Source organism: Ammospiza caudacuta, chromosome 3 (assembly GCF_027887145.1).
Source record: "Ammospiza caudacuta isolate bAmmCau1 chromosome 3, bAmmCau1.pri, whole genome shotgun sequence".
In the NCBI taxonomy this organism is placed as follows: Eukaryota; Metazoa; Chordata; class Aves; order Passeriformes; family Passerellidae; genus Ammospiza; species Ammospiza caudacuta.
The window spans coordinates 5430481-5446343 of record NC_080595.1 but is presented as its reverse complement, the minus strand read 5'-3'; the positions used below and the strand labels follow the sequence as shown (position 1 = coordinate 5446343).

General features: G+C 42.1%; 1 protein-coding gene across 1 annotated transcript in view; it reads left to right on the top strand.

Moving 5' to 3' along the window:
- Positions 1–15863, top strand: part of CFAP61 (cilia and flagella associated protein 61) — an 86222-nt gene that overhangs the window by 6904 nt on the left and 63455 nt on the right. The window contains exons 6-11 of the mRNA XM_058802222.1: positions 1871–2003; positions 3951–4104; positions 8127–8218; positions 8557–8726; positions 11335–11374; positions 12567–12706. Coding sequence (XP_058658205.1) covers positions 1871–2003; positions 3951–4104; positions 8127–8218; positions 8557–8726; positions 11335–11374; positions 12567–12706 — 729 coding nt within the window. The remainder of the gene's footprint in view (positions 1–1870; positions 2004–3950; positions 4105–8126; positions 8219–8556; positions 8727–11334; positions 11375–12566; positions 12707–15863) is intronic.

Here is a 15863-nt window from a genome sequence, read left to right as displayed (position 1 = left end):
GTGGAAGATACTAAAAGCAGAATTAACAAGTTGAAATGGTTGTGTTCCTACAGAGTAGTGTGCAGGGAGATGAATGGGTGTGTGCAGAGTCCATTGACTGTCACAGGGTCAGTCTTCAGGAATGGGCATCTGCACCTTTGTGTGTGATCTTGTCTTGTGTCCCACAGAGCAGCATGACACAGGGCACTCAAAACAATTGGCACAATGTTCCACTTGAAGGGGGTGTGTGTCTGTTATGGACTCCATGAAATAACAGGGTTCAATTAGGACACAGTCTTCTGTTACCCTTCTTTGTTTGTTTTTTTGAGGTTTGAGAGCTTATTAACAGATTTGCTGAACTAATTAATTGTGCTGAGGTGGTGATGTTCTGATAATAGAAAACCTCCCTGCAGATTTTCCCTTGGCGTACTTCCTGTGAAGGAGATGAGGGTAACTATTTTGGCTTGAGGGGTAAGGAATGACGTACTGTAAGTTTTTATGGAGTTTTCATTGTTGCCAGAGCTTCATTTTAGTTGAGGGGGGAAAAAAGAAGCAGGAACAAGGTTAGAATCCAAGAGGTCCCTAGCCTTGGTTACAAAGGTGGTTGTACCCAGGGCTCACATCCATTCTGGTGTGCAGGAGCAGCAAAAGCATCCAGAGACCCCCTGATCCCCTCTCCTGTGCTGGAGTCAGGCAGTGCTTAGGAACTTGGACAGTGTTTGATACAACGAGAAACAGAACCTCTTTTGCCCAGCTGTGTTTTCTTTAAGGCTCCTTCCAAATCCAGACACACATAAAGAGTAGCACTGACAATCTGTTTATTGTTTCTGGGTTCCTGCCTGTGTGGAGCAATGATCTCCAACTTTACCGGTATCACATACAGGCATGGGGGACCCAGTGGGACCTTGGAACACAGCAGGAATTTCCCCCAAAACCCCGGGAGGCTCCGAAGTTCCCGGTTCTCCCTGGCGCAGCACGTTTGTGCATCCCTGACAAGGAGGGAAGCGCCGCGGGCCGGTCGCGGTTCCCGTGCAGGAGGAGGAGGAGGTTTGAGCATCCTGAGCAAGCGGAGCAGCCGCTGCCCGTGCCTGGCGGGGCCGCCGGGTGGCGGCAGAGACCGCGCGGGGCTCCCACAGCCCCGGTGCCGCCTCTCCGAGTGTTCCTGGGGTGTCGGTGTGATAGCCCAGGTAGCTGCCTGCTCCCGGCCCGGAGCAGGGAGGGCTTCCCCTGCAGTTTGTTGCAGTCGTTCCTTTTGGCAGCCCAACGCTGGCGAAGTTTCCTCTCTGCCGCTTTTGTTTGCACCACTCAATTCTGGCGTTTTATTGAGAGATAAATACAAGTGGCTTCATGTTATTGATAGCAGTTGAGTGCTAAAGCTGGTTTGCCACCCACCTTTGTGCCATAGTCTCAGCATGGGTGACTCAGGAATTGTGCCACTGTTCTGGTAAAAGAGCTGGATTTTCTCATTCAGAGTTACATTGACCCTGGCTATAAATAGCAGCCTAGTGGGAAAGAGTCTCTGTTGCCTGTTTAAATAAAAATCTATGTAGGTTGGGACCTGTGTGAGTGCTCCACTACAGTTGTAGGAGAGTGAGGCAGGAGAATCTTGAACTGAGATTCTCGTATATTTTCTTAGGGCAAGAGAAGCATCTCCACTGAGCAGTGCAGATTTTGGTGGGTCCTGCTGGCTGTTGGGTGTGGATCTGTCTCTGGTGCTGAGACTCCCACTTTAGTGTGCACTGGGAATGTGTCCTAGGTGAAGTGATTTGTGGGTGCAGGCTTTGGAACAAGTATTTGTAATATTTTTCCATATATTAATGGAGTGGAGCAGAAGTAGCAGGGCCTGTTAATGGCAGAGCCATAGGACATTACCTGATCTCTTTTTTTGTAGGCTGGAAGATTATGATGATCTCATGCTAATCTGGACACCTCAAAGTGAGACTCTGAAGGAAACCTATGGTGAATATCTCCTTGTTGATCTCATAGAACGTGAAGGTGAAGAAAATCAGGCAGCTGTTTGTGAGGTCAGTCTGCCATGACCTCTGATTTTGTCTGATCATAGCTTCAGTGATGTCCTGTGTGACAGCCACTCTAGCTCAGGGGACAAAAACAGCAGCCCACCTGTTAAAAGTAGAATTCATGCTCTATACCCTCACAGTGAGTGCCCTTCTCAATGTAGTTTGTGTCTGTCCTCAGGAGTGATGTTTCCAGTTCAGAAATGAAGCAGCAATTCCCAGTAATTTTCAAGTAATTTGGACAGGCTGTCTTGATGAAGCCATGTTGTCATTTTAGACATTTGCATTATAGCTGACCTGTTTTCATTCCCAATGACAGCTAATATTGCATGTGAAAATGAGTAGCCAGTAATTCTTTCACAGTTTTAAAGTCCTGTAGATAATTTTTCTTTCTCTTGGTTCAAATGAATTTTTGCTGAAATGTAGACAAACCCAGGAATTAATTTAAATAAGAAAGAAATGGTAATAGTGATCCTACTGAAAATTCCTGATTTTCATGTGTTGATAATTGTGCATGGTAGTGCAAACTGATAGGCAATATAACCTCCTTAATTCCCCAAATCTGCTTTTTGTGGCAAATGGTTTTATAAAATTGCAACATGTAATCACTGCCATTGGGAGCCAAATGGGAAACAATGCACCATTAGTGTAATGGCACATTGCAGAGGGCTGTTGCTATAAATAAGACATTCCAGTGGCACGTTCAGAGCTCAATGTGAGACCACCAAAAGGTGTTCCAAGCCCCAGTTTATCCCAGCTGCCACTGCCACGGCGGGCTGGGAAAGCACCTCCACACAGACCATGATGGATGCCAGCTTCCCCTGTGGAGAAGGAAGCTGGCAGCCTCTTTTTGCACATATGGTAGATGGATTGGTTAATCAGCCTCTGCTGAGCCTTGGGCCTGAAATTGCACAGCAGCCAGGCAACTGTGGCACCCCAGCTTTGTTGGTTACGCAAACAAGGCAAACAAACAATCACTTGTTGTGTGAGGGCAGAAAAATTAAACGTCACACTTTTTCAAGTCTTTATTGATGTGCTGATGGCTTGATAAAACAGCTGTACAAATCCAGCATGTGAGTTTTCATTAGGTTTATAAAGGCTTTCATTATGTGCATTGAGGAGGAACAAAAATGTGTTTTGATAATGTGTTTCACCAGAAAGTTGCATACACTACAAAAAATTTAAGAGCTTCCTTCTTCTAGATTTGTCCCAGTTAAAGCCAGAAGCTCTGCAGCATGCCAGTTCTCTCTGATCCTAGTGTGTGTCATGCTGAGGGCTGCAGCTTGCTGAGAACTCCAGCAGCAATCAGGCATGCAGAGTACCATGGGTGCCAGCATTGCAGGGATCCCATCACTTTCATGTCTGCCAGAGCATTTGGGTTTTAAGACTAGTTCTTGGTTTTTTTTCAGAACACAGAAATATTTGCGGCTTACAAGTGCTGCAAATAGATACTGCATTAGGTACTCCTTATATTATACAGAGTTAATTTCTTAGGAGAATTAAATACACCCTTCAGTTTGACCCCAATTTGGGTCCAAATCAGTGTCCAGTAATGAGCCAGCTATTACAGGTAACCGAATGAGGTTCTACTTAGCTGCACTGTAACTTTAAACAAAATTGTTTTTGGAAGTATGTTGTGTATTTGCCATAGCAAATATTTTACTGAAACTCCAGGTCATTATTTGGCCTATATATATAAGCCTAACACTCTTGCAAGTCATAGCTAAAAAAGGAATTTGAACATGTACTGTGGAGGTCCTAGTACCTATGTTACAAGGAAAAAAAAAAAATAAAAGCAGATCTTTAATTTTTGCTGAAATAATTCCTTTATAGTTTTTCATTATACAGTCATTCCACAGAGATGGAACATAAAAGTTGATGTTTCAGAAATTTTTTGTTCAGTTTTTTTGTGCTTTCCTAGCATGGCAGGTTTGTGACATGGCTTTTATCTTCCAGGTTGGTGGCACTGCAGTAGGATTCATGAGCTTATGTTCTGATGTGAACATCTCCTTGTTACAAGAGTGTTTTGACTTAGGGCCTTTCCATGGACTCTGTAAACCACATCCTGAGGATATTCTCGAAGTGCCACGGAAGCCAAGTGTTCAAGGAGGTATCTATGTTCTAAATATTGCTAAACAAATACAAGGTGTGTTCGTGTCTAGCTTCTGAGTAGGTTTTGCAGAAGGTTGGAAAAGGATGTATAGGTTTGCTAGGAAGAAAACACAAATTAACATCCCTGGTCTTGAAGTAGGATGCCTGGTTTGTATACTGTCTATCAGACACAGTTGTGCTGTTAAAGGAAGATGAGATTGTAAAATCTGGTGGTGAAGTGAGGTCTGTTGGTAGCTGAGCAGCTGGCCTAACTGTGCCTGTTATGTTGTCCTGTTGACTTATGTCATCTTTTTTCCTTGTGGTTCAGCTTCTGCTCGTTGCTCATTGTTTGCAGTCTCCTGGGTTACAAGATTTTGGGAGATCAGAGACTGTCTCTTTATTCTGCTTTTATATTGGGCCCAATATAGCAACACATGTGCTAGCTGCTTCCTGTGAGTGATAAAAACCAGTAGCACAAATATGTCACCTGTTTGTAGAACAGAAGTGTCATGTAAATGATTTACAGTTGTTGTCTTTATTTTTCAGTGTCAAAGGGCATTTTGTGCAGAAGGGTTGCATCTTGCTATCTACTAATTATCAGTAGTGGAATAAAACACTTCCACCACTAGGTTATGTATCTGCTTTTCTGAACACAAAGCAGCAGGCAAAAAAGGCAACCAGGGAGCTGCAGGGCTGTCACCAGCTGGTACCTCAAAGCTGGCAGTCACAGAACAAAAAAGGGAGAGAAATGGGTCTTGTAGCTGCTCCTGTGGACTTCCCCTCCCCTGCAAGGAAGCATCTTGCACATGGGAGATGGAGGAAGCTGCCTGTGTCCTGTTTGATCCTGTGCTCCTGCAGCTCCAGGAGTATTAGCTCAGAAGAGGTGACAGATGTGGGTAGGAGGAGGAATGAGACTGAGGAGGGAGAGAGATGACTTAGGAGCCAGAGCCCAGTCCTGGGTGACCCTGCTTGAGCAGAGGCTTGGGCAAGGTGACCAACCATCAGGGCTCTCTCCCAGCCTTACCCATCCCAGGGCTGCTCCTGTCCTGGTGTCCTCTCCCTTCTCCAGAGCCTGCAAATTGTAGGTCTCTGTTTTCTGGCAATTTCTGTGCTGCTGAGCTTTTCAGTGAGAATGTGGTTACAGGGTTTGACAGTACAGCTGTTATGTGTTTTTTTAATAATTTTAGGAAATCTATGGAACTTTTTCTAAATGTTAAAACTTAGCATAAGCTGTTCTGTTCAGAATCTGACATCTGTGTGCTTTTTAGAAATGTTTTAAGCAGCATGGTTAGCAGTTCTGTAAATCTATCTCCCTTCTTTTCTCTCTTCATTTAAAAACTTCATTAGATTTGATGGTAGTTGCAACCCTGTGGGTTGCCTTCAGGTAAGACTCCTTAAAGTAGTAGTATCCCCTTATTTGGAATGACAAGAACAGCTCTGGGGAAAAATAATTATTTGTAGATTTCCAGTTAGCTTAAGTGCTAATCCTTAACGATTGTAGAGGTTTTGGCTTGCCAATTGTTTGATTTCCTGGCCAATGCCCCAATTATGTAGTGGGTCTAGTGCTGGCTAAGTGCCAGTGCACTTACTAGAATTTATTTACTTATTTTCTTGCTGAGAGATCAGTATTAAGAGAAGGAGGGCCAAACAGGCACAAACATTAAAGGGTATAAAGAAAACTTTATTAACACAATTAAGAGAAAAATAATAAGGAAAAAAACAGACTAAAACCTTTCTACTCCCCACCTTTTTTCCTTTCCCACCGACAATGTAAGACAAAACTTATAATAGTCTTTCTTCAGTCTGCTTAGGGAGAGTAATCTCTCTTGTTATGCTATGAAGATTTTGCCACAAGAAACAATTCTCTTGGGGCTTCAATGTCACAGCAAATCAGCTGCCCAGGAAAGGAAAAAATCTGTGGTGTGAAAAGTCCCTCCTATGCCTTGCAGCTATCTCACAGCTGCTTTCATGGGCCATGTCAACTTATTAGGGTGCTACTTTAAGGATGAGCTGTTCTAGCATAAAAACAGAGGTTATTTTAATGAATCTCTGATAACAGGGCTTTTTCTATTACTACATGAGAAACCTGATAGCAAAGTTGAAAGTTGTCCCTTCACTGCTCAGGAACGTTAATTCTGTTATCATGAAATAGTAGTTAAAATTTTTGTTGTAGCTTTGTACATTTTAGAATAGAAGAGTTGCATCTCAGGAGTTGATAAGCCTTTCCAGCATGAAGGCCAGCCCGTGTCCTTCAAATCTGTTGTGGTGTTAGTGCCATGTGGTTTGCATTTGTGGGTATTGCAAAGCCTTGCCCGTTCCATGAAGGCTGCTTTAGTGGCTGCATTGAGAACTTGCTGGTGGGTGGTGTCCTGCTGTGAGGACAGAGCAGGTTCAGTGACCTGACACCAATAGAAGATCTGGACTTGGCTTTATGGAATCTGAAGGCTTGGAAATTTTAAAGTGTAAGCTGCATTCCTTCATAATTTTATGCTCCTACATATAAAAAGGTTATTTTTTCAAGCTCTTTAGCTTTAAGTAGAGACCACAGGTTGATATTTTTTTTCCTTTCAAAATGTAATGCTGAATAATAATGAAAGAGTATACAACAGTCTGTACTGATATGCCACTTAGGTTTCAGGGTAATTACAGTAATTTGGTTGTTACTCTATATGGTGTCATGAATTAGTTGCTAGAAAACATGATGCAGTGGGAATGATTCAAGGGCTTTTCATCAGGCCTCATGGTGAACTGGCTTCTTGATCCTGATGACTGTACCTCAGCTAACAAACCAGCAATCACAGAATTATTTTAATTTTCTTTGTTTGTGGTCTTTACTTGATTTAGTGATAGTATTGCAGTTCTTCACATCACTCGTGTACAGCGTGTCTGTAAACAGCAATGCAGCCACGTCTGACAGGAGTGGATGGTGGAGCCATTAAGGATTTGCATTTTAGTATGAAGTCAGAACAACATATCAATATTTACATGACAACAAGAGACTTGTATTAATTAACTTCTGACACCTGCAAGGCTGTTGGTAATGAGAAATGGAGCTGGTTAATCAAGACGACATTTGATCATTTCTGTGAAGGCTCACATCTGTGATACCCCCAGAGAATCCACGATTCCTAACCCCCGCATTTCTCCTTGCCCTGCATGTTGCATCTGCCCTCTTTTATTGACAGAGAAACAGATTTTGAGACAAGATTTTTTTTCTAATTGCTTCTGGCTAATTTTTTCTTCTAATTGCTTATTTTAAACCTTTGAGGTATTTTTTTAAAAAGTGCCCATTACTGTGTGAAGAAATGCTTCTGTCTATGAATGTAGCTTATGTGAGTGTCCCAAGGTAAAATTCAGAGGGAGAAGGGATGAATTCTGTTGTTCTCTGAAGCTTATTTTGTGTTCTTCTTGGAGCTCAGAAACCTTTATTTCCTTAATGTTACTCAATTTTCCAAATGCAAGGGTGTCCTTGCTTGATGAGTTTTCTTCAGCAGCAACACCTACACCTCAGCAGTTTATTGTGTAAAATTTATAAAGGAATTATAATCCCTGTTTCTGGTCTCTTACTGCACCATTATGAGCTCTGGTTTGGCTGGGATTTAACCTGAATTACAATTATTTTAGGAGAATTAATCTGAGAATCAAGAGCCCTTGCTTGTCTTTGTGATCACCAGAAAGCAAATTAGCAACACATGGGAGTTAAGATATCAGTCAATACACTGACTCCTGTCTTTCAGTTCAGATAGGGCAAAGATTTGACACAGGGATAAACACAAGTTAGGAAATGCTTCCAAATGTTCAGGTCTAATTTTACATTGTACAGGTCTGATTTTGGATTTTGGTGGGTTTTTTTTGTTTCTTGCTTTGAAATCAAATGGTCTAATGAAGCTCTAGCCTGGTAACTGTAGGAGGGTCTGCTTTAACTGTTGTTGTTAAAATGAAACCTTTTGATAGAGGTAGCCTGGCCCACTCCAGCTATTGCTGTGATTCTGAGAGTAAAGCTCACATTATTAAACCTTGTGCACCTTCTCTTTTACTTAGATGAAGATGAAAGCAACCAAACAAGTCAACAGCCAGAGCCTGTTTCTTCTCAAAACTTGGAACATGTTCCTGGTGCAGATGCAGCTGTGCAGGTAATGCTGCACAGTGCTGCTGTGCACACACCCAGCAGTGCTGCTGGCTCTCAGAGCTGATACAGAGCAAGGCTGGCAGAGATGAGGACAAGCAAATACTGCTGAGTTTCCCTCCTGCCCCATCCTCTGCTCTGGCCCAGGTGTGCCTCTGCTGTGGGGCACGGGTCTGGAGGGAGGCAGTCAGAGTTATTGGTCAGGGTGAGTTTACCCATCCAGCTCCCCATGAGCAGCCATCAGAGCGGGAAGAAAGAGTGACAGAGAGAAGAGGAAGGATGGGGCTTAACTAATCAAAACAATTTGAAGTGCTGTAAGGGAGCCCTTGTCTGTTATTGTTGCAGAAAGACGGAGCTGTGACCGTTTCCCAGACTGAAGCGCTGGTAGACTCTCAAGGCTCAGCAGCACCTCTGCTGGAGACTGGTGAGGAGGGGGATTTGCATCCTGTGAATGGAGGAGCTTCAAATGTTTTCAGTATCCGTCTGTTTTGTATCGATGAGCAGTATAAAAGTAGGTAAGTATGGAGGAAGAGTCACTGCTTTCCCATTAATAACCATTGTCAAGGTTATGTTTTCAGGACAAATCAGAAAGTGACAGCACCTGCAGTGGTTAGATGGGATTTTTTTCTGACCTCTTTCTTATCTGTTTTTTTTATCTTCAGTAATAATGTTTCAACCTCCACTTGCAACTTCCTAGCTCTGACAGGTCTATGGGAACAAAATGTGAAGAATTAAGTTTTGTTGGAAAAAATGTGAGTTGAGATTGTGGAAAAAGGCTAATGTTTCCTTCTATGGAGACACTCTGAAGCTGGCTAGCTGCAAGAGGAGCTACATGTTACAGTAGTTGTCATCTCATTGCATGGCGCAATAAAGCTGTTCTTAGCTCTACAGGTACATTTTCCCATTCTAAACACTGTCTCCAGTCACTGAAAGAAGTTATTCTGTATTCTAGAATCCTCTACAGCTGGGGGAGACAAAGGGATTTTCTCTTTGATTGCTGCTGCTGACCTCACACTCTTAGATCCTGATGGATTAGAATAGGGCTATAAATGAGGTTTAGATTCTTTTTCTAAAATTTCTCTCCACACTTGAATATATTCAACCACACCAGCAGAAACTTCTCCAGGAACTTTTTTCCTTTTCAATGTGATGGTAGATAGGAAGATACGGGATAGCACACTCAGGATCTTCCATGCTTTCAAATCCATGTCATATCTGCAGACAGCAGGCATCAGGATAAGGACTTGATAGATGAGCTGAACATGTGTACAGTTGAACATGTACAGTTTGAAAAAACATGTCTGCTCAGTCATTGGTGAGTAGCAACTTCTGAACTCTGGCTTAAAAGAAGTGTAAGAGTAAACTTCACTGAGAGGAAAAATGAGAATTCCTTAAACTGTTTCTATTTCTTGAGCAGTTTTTTGATTAAGAAGGGCACCTACCCAAGGGGATCGAGCACTGAATCTGCTGCAAATGCAAATATACAAGGCTACCAAAACAGAGCAAAGACATTGCCTTTTATGTACCTATTTCCAAAATTATATACCCAGAAATATGGCTCAAGTTTGTTAAGAACTAGTTTAATTAGTGAAGTGCAGGAAGTCAACATAAAAGATTTGTGTTGTACTTGGAAACATTGACCAACTAATGTGTGATAAGAACTGTGTGATGCACTGCTGAGAGACTGTGCCAGAACAGTTAATTTAGGGACAATCTAGTGTAAAAATGCGAGCAAGATATTTATTGCAGAATAAGAAAGATTTATATTGAAATATTAGTGAGGCAAGGGGCTTGCTATGGAATGATTTCATTATATTGAAACAGCAGTTCAGAGCTTTGCTAGAGATTTATGTCAGTAAATAATCTCACTGTAGGCTTCTTGAGTTCTCACTCATGGTTTCCTGTCCTAAGGATCTGTTGGTTTTTTTTTTTTTTTTTTTTTTTGTTTTTTTTGCCTCCTGAGCTCTTTGCTTTGTTTGCTGTTTCTGTTCAAGATGTTTCTCACTGTATTTATCATTCAATGCTGTGCTCCCAGTTGTTTGTTTTTTTTTTTTACCTGTGGAGCAGTGTGGATTCCAAGGTGGGTATCAGGAGGAGACAGCCTTCCTGTCCTGGATACCTGAGAGAAAATTGCAATTCAGTACAGTTGCACTGGCATTTTCCTTTCCCCTGATTAGCTATTCTGTTAACTAGTCTTAGTTATGTATTATATAGAATAATATATAATGCCCAAATCCTGATCTGTACTTGCAGCTTTAATTTTTTTATTCAGGCATAGATATTGCAATTAGAAATTATTTCTCTTTTAAGTAATATTATGAAAGAGGTAATTAAAGGGAGCCTAATTACAGTTCTGAAAGGAGAAGAGGATTTATCAGCATTTATAAGGTAACATGTTATCTGTATGAATTTCTCCAATATATACATCTTGTGTGGTGGAAAATTGTTTTATGAAATTTCAGCATAACTGGGTTTTTGAGCTCTTTGATAGCCTTAGACATGGGAGAAACAGCAGGGCTTTGGTGAGATTTCTCAAGTCTTTTTAAACTGAAATGTCACAATTTGCTGTCACCATGGAAAAGAGACTGGGACAGCTCTAAGTCAGTGGGTGAGAAGTGAAAAGAAGTGTTTAAAAACAATTCTAAGTATTGATGTTCGTGTTAGTCTGTCAGAGCACATCAGGCAGGCTTTCCTGAGTGCAAAGTCACAGAGCCCTTGGTGCTGACTGAAAATACTGTAGAACATAGCAACAGCTCTTTGTAACCTGAAGTAATATTTGCTATATACTAATGCTGCTGTGATAGTCCAGGAATGGCTTCTGAAGAGGCTGGAGTCAACAACATGGGAGCCAATGTTTTGTTAGTTCCTCTCCCTACCCTTTTAGTGAGGAGCCTCATGTGTTACGTCAAACATCCTGGTTATTCTTGTTAATAGTGATGCTTTAAGCACTAGAAGTCAGAAATTGCTGTGCAGCATGCAACATCAGCAGTTGGTTATTGATGATCTGTTGGAATTTTCTGATCAGCTGAATAAATGCTCCTGCACTTGCAGGGATGTCAATATCATAGTGTATCAGATCGTTCTGACATGTGCTTTATTTGCTAATATTTGCTCTTGTTGCAGGTCACTGGATTTTTTGCAGTATGCTTTCAACGTTTTCCCAGTGAGTATAATGAAAGTTGGAATGGTTTTGTGTGGTGGGACAGCAGGGCAGCTGGCAGCCAGGGGATTGGGGTCTACTGCTCCAGTGAGTCTGCCCCACATGTGTGTGCTGGGCCTGGTTACCCTGTGCTGAGCTACTCCCCTCCTTGGCTGCTTCTGGACTTCATGGAATGCATACCTAAGTCCTCTGTTTATCCTAGAATCCTGGAATGGTTTGGGTTGGAAAGGAGCTTAAAGATCATCCAGTTCCACCCCTGCCATAGGCAGGACACCTTCCACTAGACCAGATTCCTCCAAGCCTTGTCCAACCTGGCCTTGGACACTTCCAGTGATGGAGCAGCCACAGCTTCTCTGGGCAGCCTGTGCCAGGGCCTCCTCACACTCACAGGGAAGAATTTTTCTGTACCATGTAATCTAAACTTGTTCTCTGTCACTGTGAAGGCATTTCCCTGCCACTATGTGCTCTTGTAAATAGTCTCCCTAGTTTATGTTCCATAGGGACTTCTCTAAGATGCAGATTTAGAAAAAGAAATGCTTCCAACTCCTTTAAAACCATGTACAGATCCAGACTGAACTTGCATTAAAAACAAAATCGGCAAAATTTATTAAAGGAGATGGAGTTAAAACCTATAAAACAGTGGTATTAAGGAGATTCATAATATTTACCTACAGACTGAACTGTGGCAGTGTGGATTCATAGTGCAGCAGCTGTTTCCCACTCATGCCCTGTGTGATCACTCTGGGGTAGCAAAGTCCACTTTCTGAGACTTTCTAATGCACACCAGTGTTGTAAAGTCATGTAACAAATAACTGTATGGCAGTGTGCCTTAGAGATAGGCCCTGGGTACCAGAGACACTGTCTTGGGCCTAAGAAACAGCACACTCAAAAACACTGCTTACCACCAAAGAAAGATCCTAGAGAGAGCTGACCCAGAAATTTTAAATTTATGTAATTTATCCATCCAACAAAATCAGTCTTTGAAATAAAATGTCACAATGGAATCACCAGATGTAGTAAGGAAGGTTCATCCCATAGTTTGCTTAAAGTGAAGCCATTTCTGAGCTGTTAGTTCCTTGGTGCTGCCCAGGCAGAGCAGTGCTTGGGTGGTGTGCAGTGTAAACCCTGCATTCAGGGCTGTCTGTCCCCTCAGAGGGCTTAGAGAATGCTTTTATTGCCTGCCAATGTCTTTCAGGACAGAGACTTGTGTGTCATCCTGGTGCCACACCATGTCCCCGAGTTCCCGCTGATCCGGAGCTTTGTTCGGGCCGTCCCTTCCTGCCCGTCCAGGCTGGGTCGGGAGCTGTACGTGTTCCACAGGGCAGGATTGCTCACGTGAGTCATGCCTTGGGACAGCCCTGCTGTGGGACACCCCTGCCAGCATTTGTAGGGAGGGTCCTCCCTGTAAAACCCCAGCACAGTGAGAGGATTCATTTGGGATTTGTGTATGCAGTACTAAGGTAGGGAAGATGGACATTGGTATAGACCAGTGGCTCCAAGTTCCCTGGTTGTGGGCCAAGGCCAGCAGAGGAGTGTGGTGCTGTGTAGGGGGACACAGTATGGGTAAATGAAGGTGGTATAGAATGTAATCTTATCCCCTAAAGAGTTGCAGCTGAACCAATTACTAAAGCTTAGGAGCAGGCCTGATTTTAACAGGCCACAGCTGTAACCAATAAGAAGAGTGTTATAAAAGAGTGGATTGGTTGGCTGAGGGGGAACTGGAGTCAGTTGGCTGCTGTGAGGACAAAGAAGAGCCAGTGCTTAGAGGAGCTACCCACAAGAAACCTCAAGGAAGTACGAGACTCTAGCAATATGGAACCTTTGCAATATAATGACAATAGAACTCTTGCACTATAACTACAACAGTGCTGTGTTTGGCCTTGGGGATGTGGGTCAGGCTGTGTGACACTGGCACCTGATAGCCTGGTATAGGTTTAATTCTTGGAAATATGCTGTAGCTTTCTTAAGAGAACTGTAGTCATGTGTTTCTGGGACATACAGATCACAGCAGGAACACTGTTGACTATCTGTTCTATATAATTTCTCTTTTACTTTTGGTGTTGAATCATTTATTTCACACCTTCAGTTTCTGTGATGCTCAGAAAACTTCTGTAGGCTGAGATATCAGTGAACTGCAACACCAAACCTTTCTTGCTGTGATTTCTGTTACGTGGAATGAGTTTTCCAAAGTTTTGCTTGCATATTGAGTGTATTCTGGCCCAAACACCGAGCCTAAATTGTGGTATAGTTAGAGGTTGTTTTTTTTTTTTTTTTGTTTTGGTCCTAATGTACCAAATACTGTGTGTTTTTAGTAAAGTACTTCTAGGTTTAATTGTGTACCTAATCACCTCTGGTGGTACACAAATACTTCATGCAAGAGCTGGCCAGCTACTCTTGGACTGAGGCAGAAGCTTTTTGCCCTGGGATGAATCTTCTCCTTCTGGGTCCTGAGTAAAAATCCAGCTGGCTGGGAAGAGAGCTGCTGGAGTAATTCCTGATAATCTCAGGCCCAGCTGCTCAGTAATCCACCAGTAGGGCTGGGAGTAATATGTCCTCTTGCAATTTTGGGCAAAATTCAACTTGTTATCAAGGCTCTTTAAAAAAAAAGTTACCGTCCTGATTACATTGTGCATATTCCAAATGACACCAATCCTTTCATGAAAACAAAATAGGGTCATCAGTAGCATTTTCCAAATCCCCCTGCAGCTTTGCAGGAAAGTAAGGGAAAATAGCTGCTTATTGAGGTTCAGGATCAGAAAAGCTTTGGGAAAAACCAGAGAGCTTTTGGAAAGTTTCTGCAGAACAAAACCCACAGGGTGCAGCAGCAGATACCTTCTTGGAAATAACCAAAATCTGTGAAAGTGAAAGATCAACACATTGTACTTGCACCTACGGCTTTCAAAAGCATGTCAGTGAAAAGGAAGTCACAGAAAATGGACTAAAAGAAAAGTGGGGTAAGAAGAGGGGAATATGAGGATGTGAAAGGGCAAAGTCAGAAGAGGCACAGGCACAAAATGAACTCTTGATTAGTACAGGTAGTAAAAAGGAATAAGAAAAAGTGTTAAGTACACAAAAAGCAAGAGTGCAGCAAATGGAACTGTGAGTCTGCTACTTAACACTGAAGGAGAAAAAAAATAACAGATGACAAGGCACAGACTGAGGTTCCTAATGGGTACTTTCCCTCAATTTTCACTAAAAGGCATAATAATAAAAGTGTCCTTGTCTCTGAGCAGTCAAAGGACTTGAGCATCTACAATGCGTTAATTCATTGCTGGGAGAGAAATGAGTACAGACCTTGGATAGTCCTTCCTCCTGTTCCATAATCCCAGTGGAGCTGGTGGATCTGCTCTTTTTAAAAAAGGCAGTTTCAACTTTTCACATATTCTGTTTTTGTCACGCTCCAGAGCAGCTCCCTGTAGGCACAGCTGCTTTCCCTGGGCAGGGGTGGGGCAAAGCTGGTGGGCTGGGCAGTGATGGGAGGAGTTGGGCTGCAGAGTGTGAAAACCACCTATCACTTATTTTTAGAATTTTAAAAGTTTAATAGTAATAAAATTGTTATAGAAAATAGCAATATAATTAGAGTAATAAAAATTTGAACGCTTGGGATTAGGACAATACAAGACAATAAAAACAAACAGCTACAGACGTCCAGGTACCTCTTTCTTGGGCAAAATAAGCCCAAAAAAGGACACACATTAACAGAGGATTAACCCTTAAAAACAATAGCTCGTTGCATATTCATACACCTCATACATGATGCATAAATTCCATTCAAACACAGGATTCTGTCTGGTCAGTGTCACCTTAATCTTGATGGCATCTTCAAGGCTGAGTGAGGTGGGAAGTCCATTTCTTCTGATAATGGAGCAATAAATTATCTTTCTCTGAAAGATTTAGGTGTCCTGTGGCTGCTATCCCAGTGCGAGTACCTCATTCCTTTATTTAAAAAAATATCCCACATACATAGTTTCTATTTTAACTACAAAAGTTACATTTTAATTACAAAACTACATTTACCATACTAGTAAAATGTTAATAGAGCACTACTAATCAATACAACATAATACATATAGTAAACATCTGTGTAGAGCCATATAATATGCACTTTTCACAACAGTGAGCTGAAGCTCTCAGCACTGTTGGGTCTTGCAATCCACAGTGGAAATGTGTGAGAAGCTGTGAGGCTCAGCTGATGCTCACTTAGGTCAGGGTTAATTTGTAGTTTAGTAACCAAATGTGTGCTTTTGAGCACTCAAAAATGGTCAGTGAATTCAGCTCTGAAATTTCTCATAACATACCAGAATCTTGGATTTTTTAAGGTACCAGTGCTATTCATTAAGCTTGTATTCCACAAGATGCCTCTCAGTATGACTGAGGCTGAAGAATAGCACATCCACTTTTAAATGGAAAGCCAGAATAACAGGAATAAAAAGATTATACTATGTGAATCACAACTTTTTGTGTGTGGGTGAAAGAACTTATTTCTTGGAAC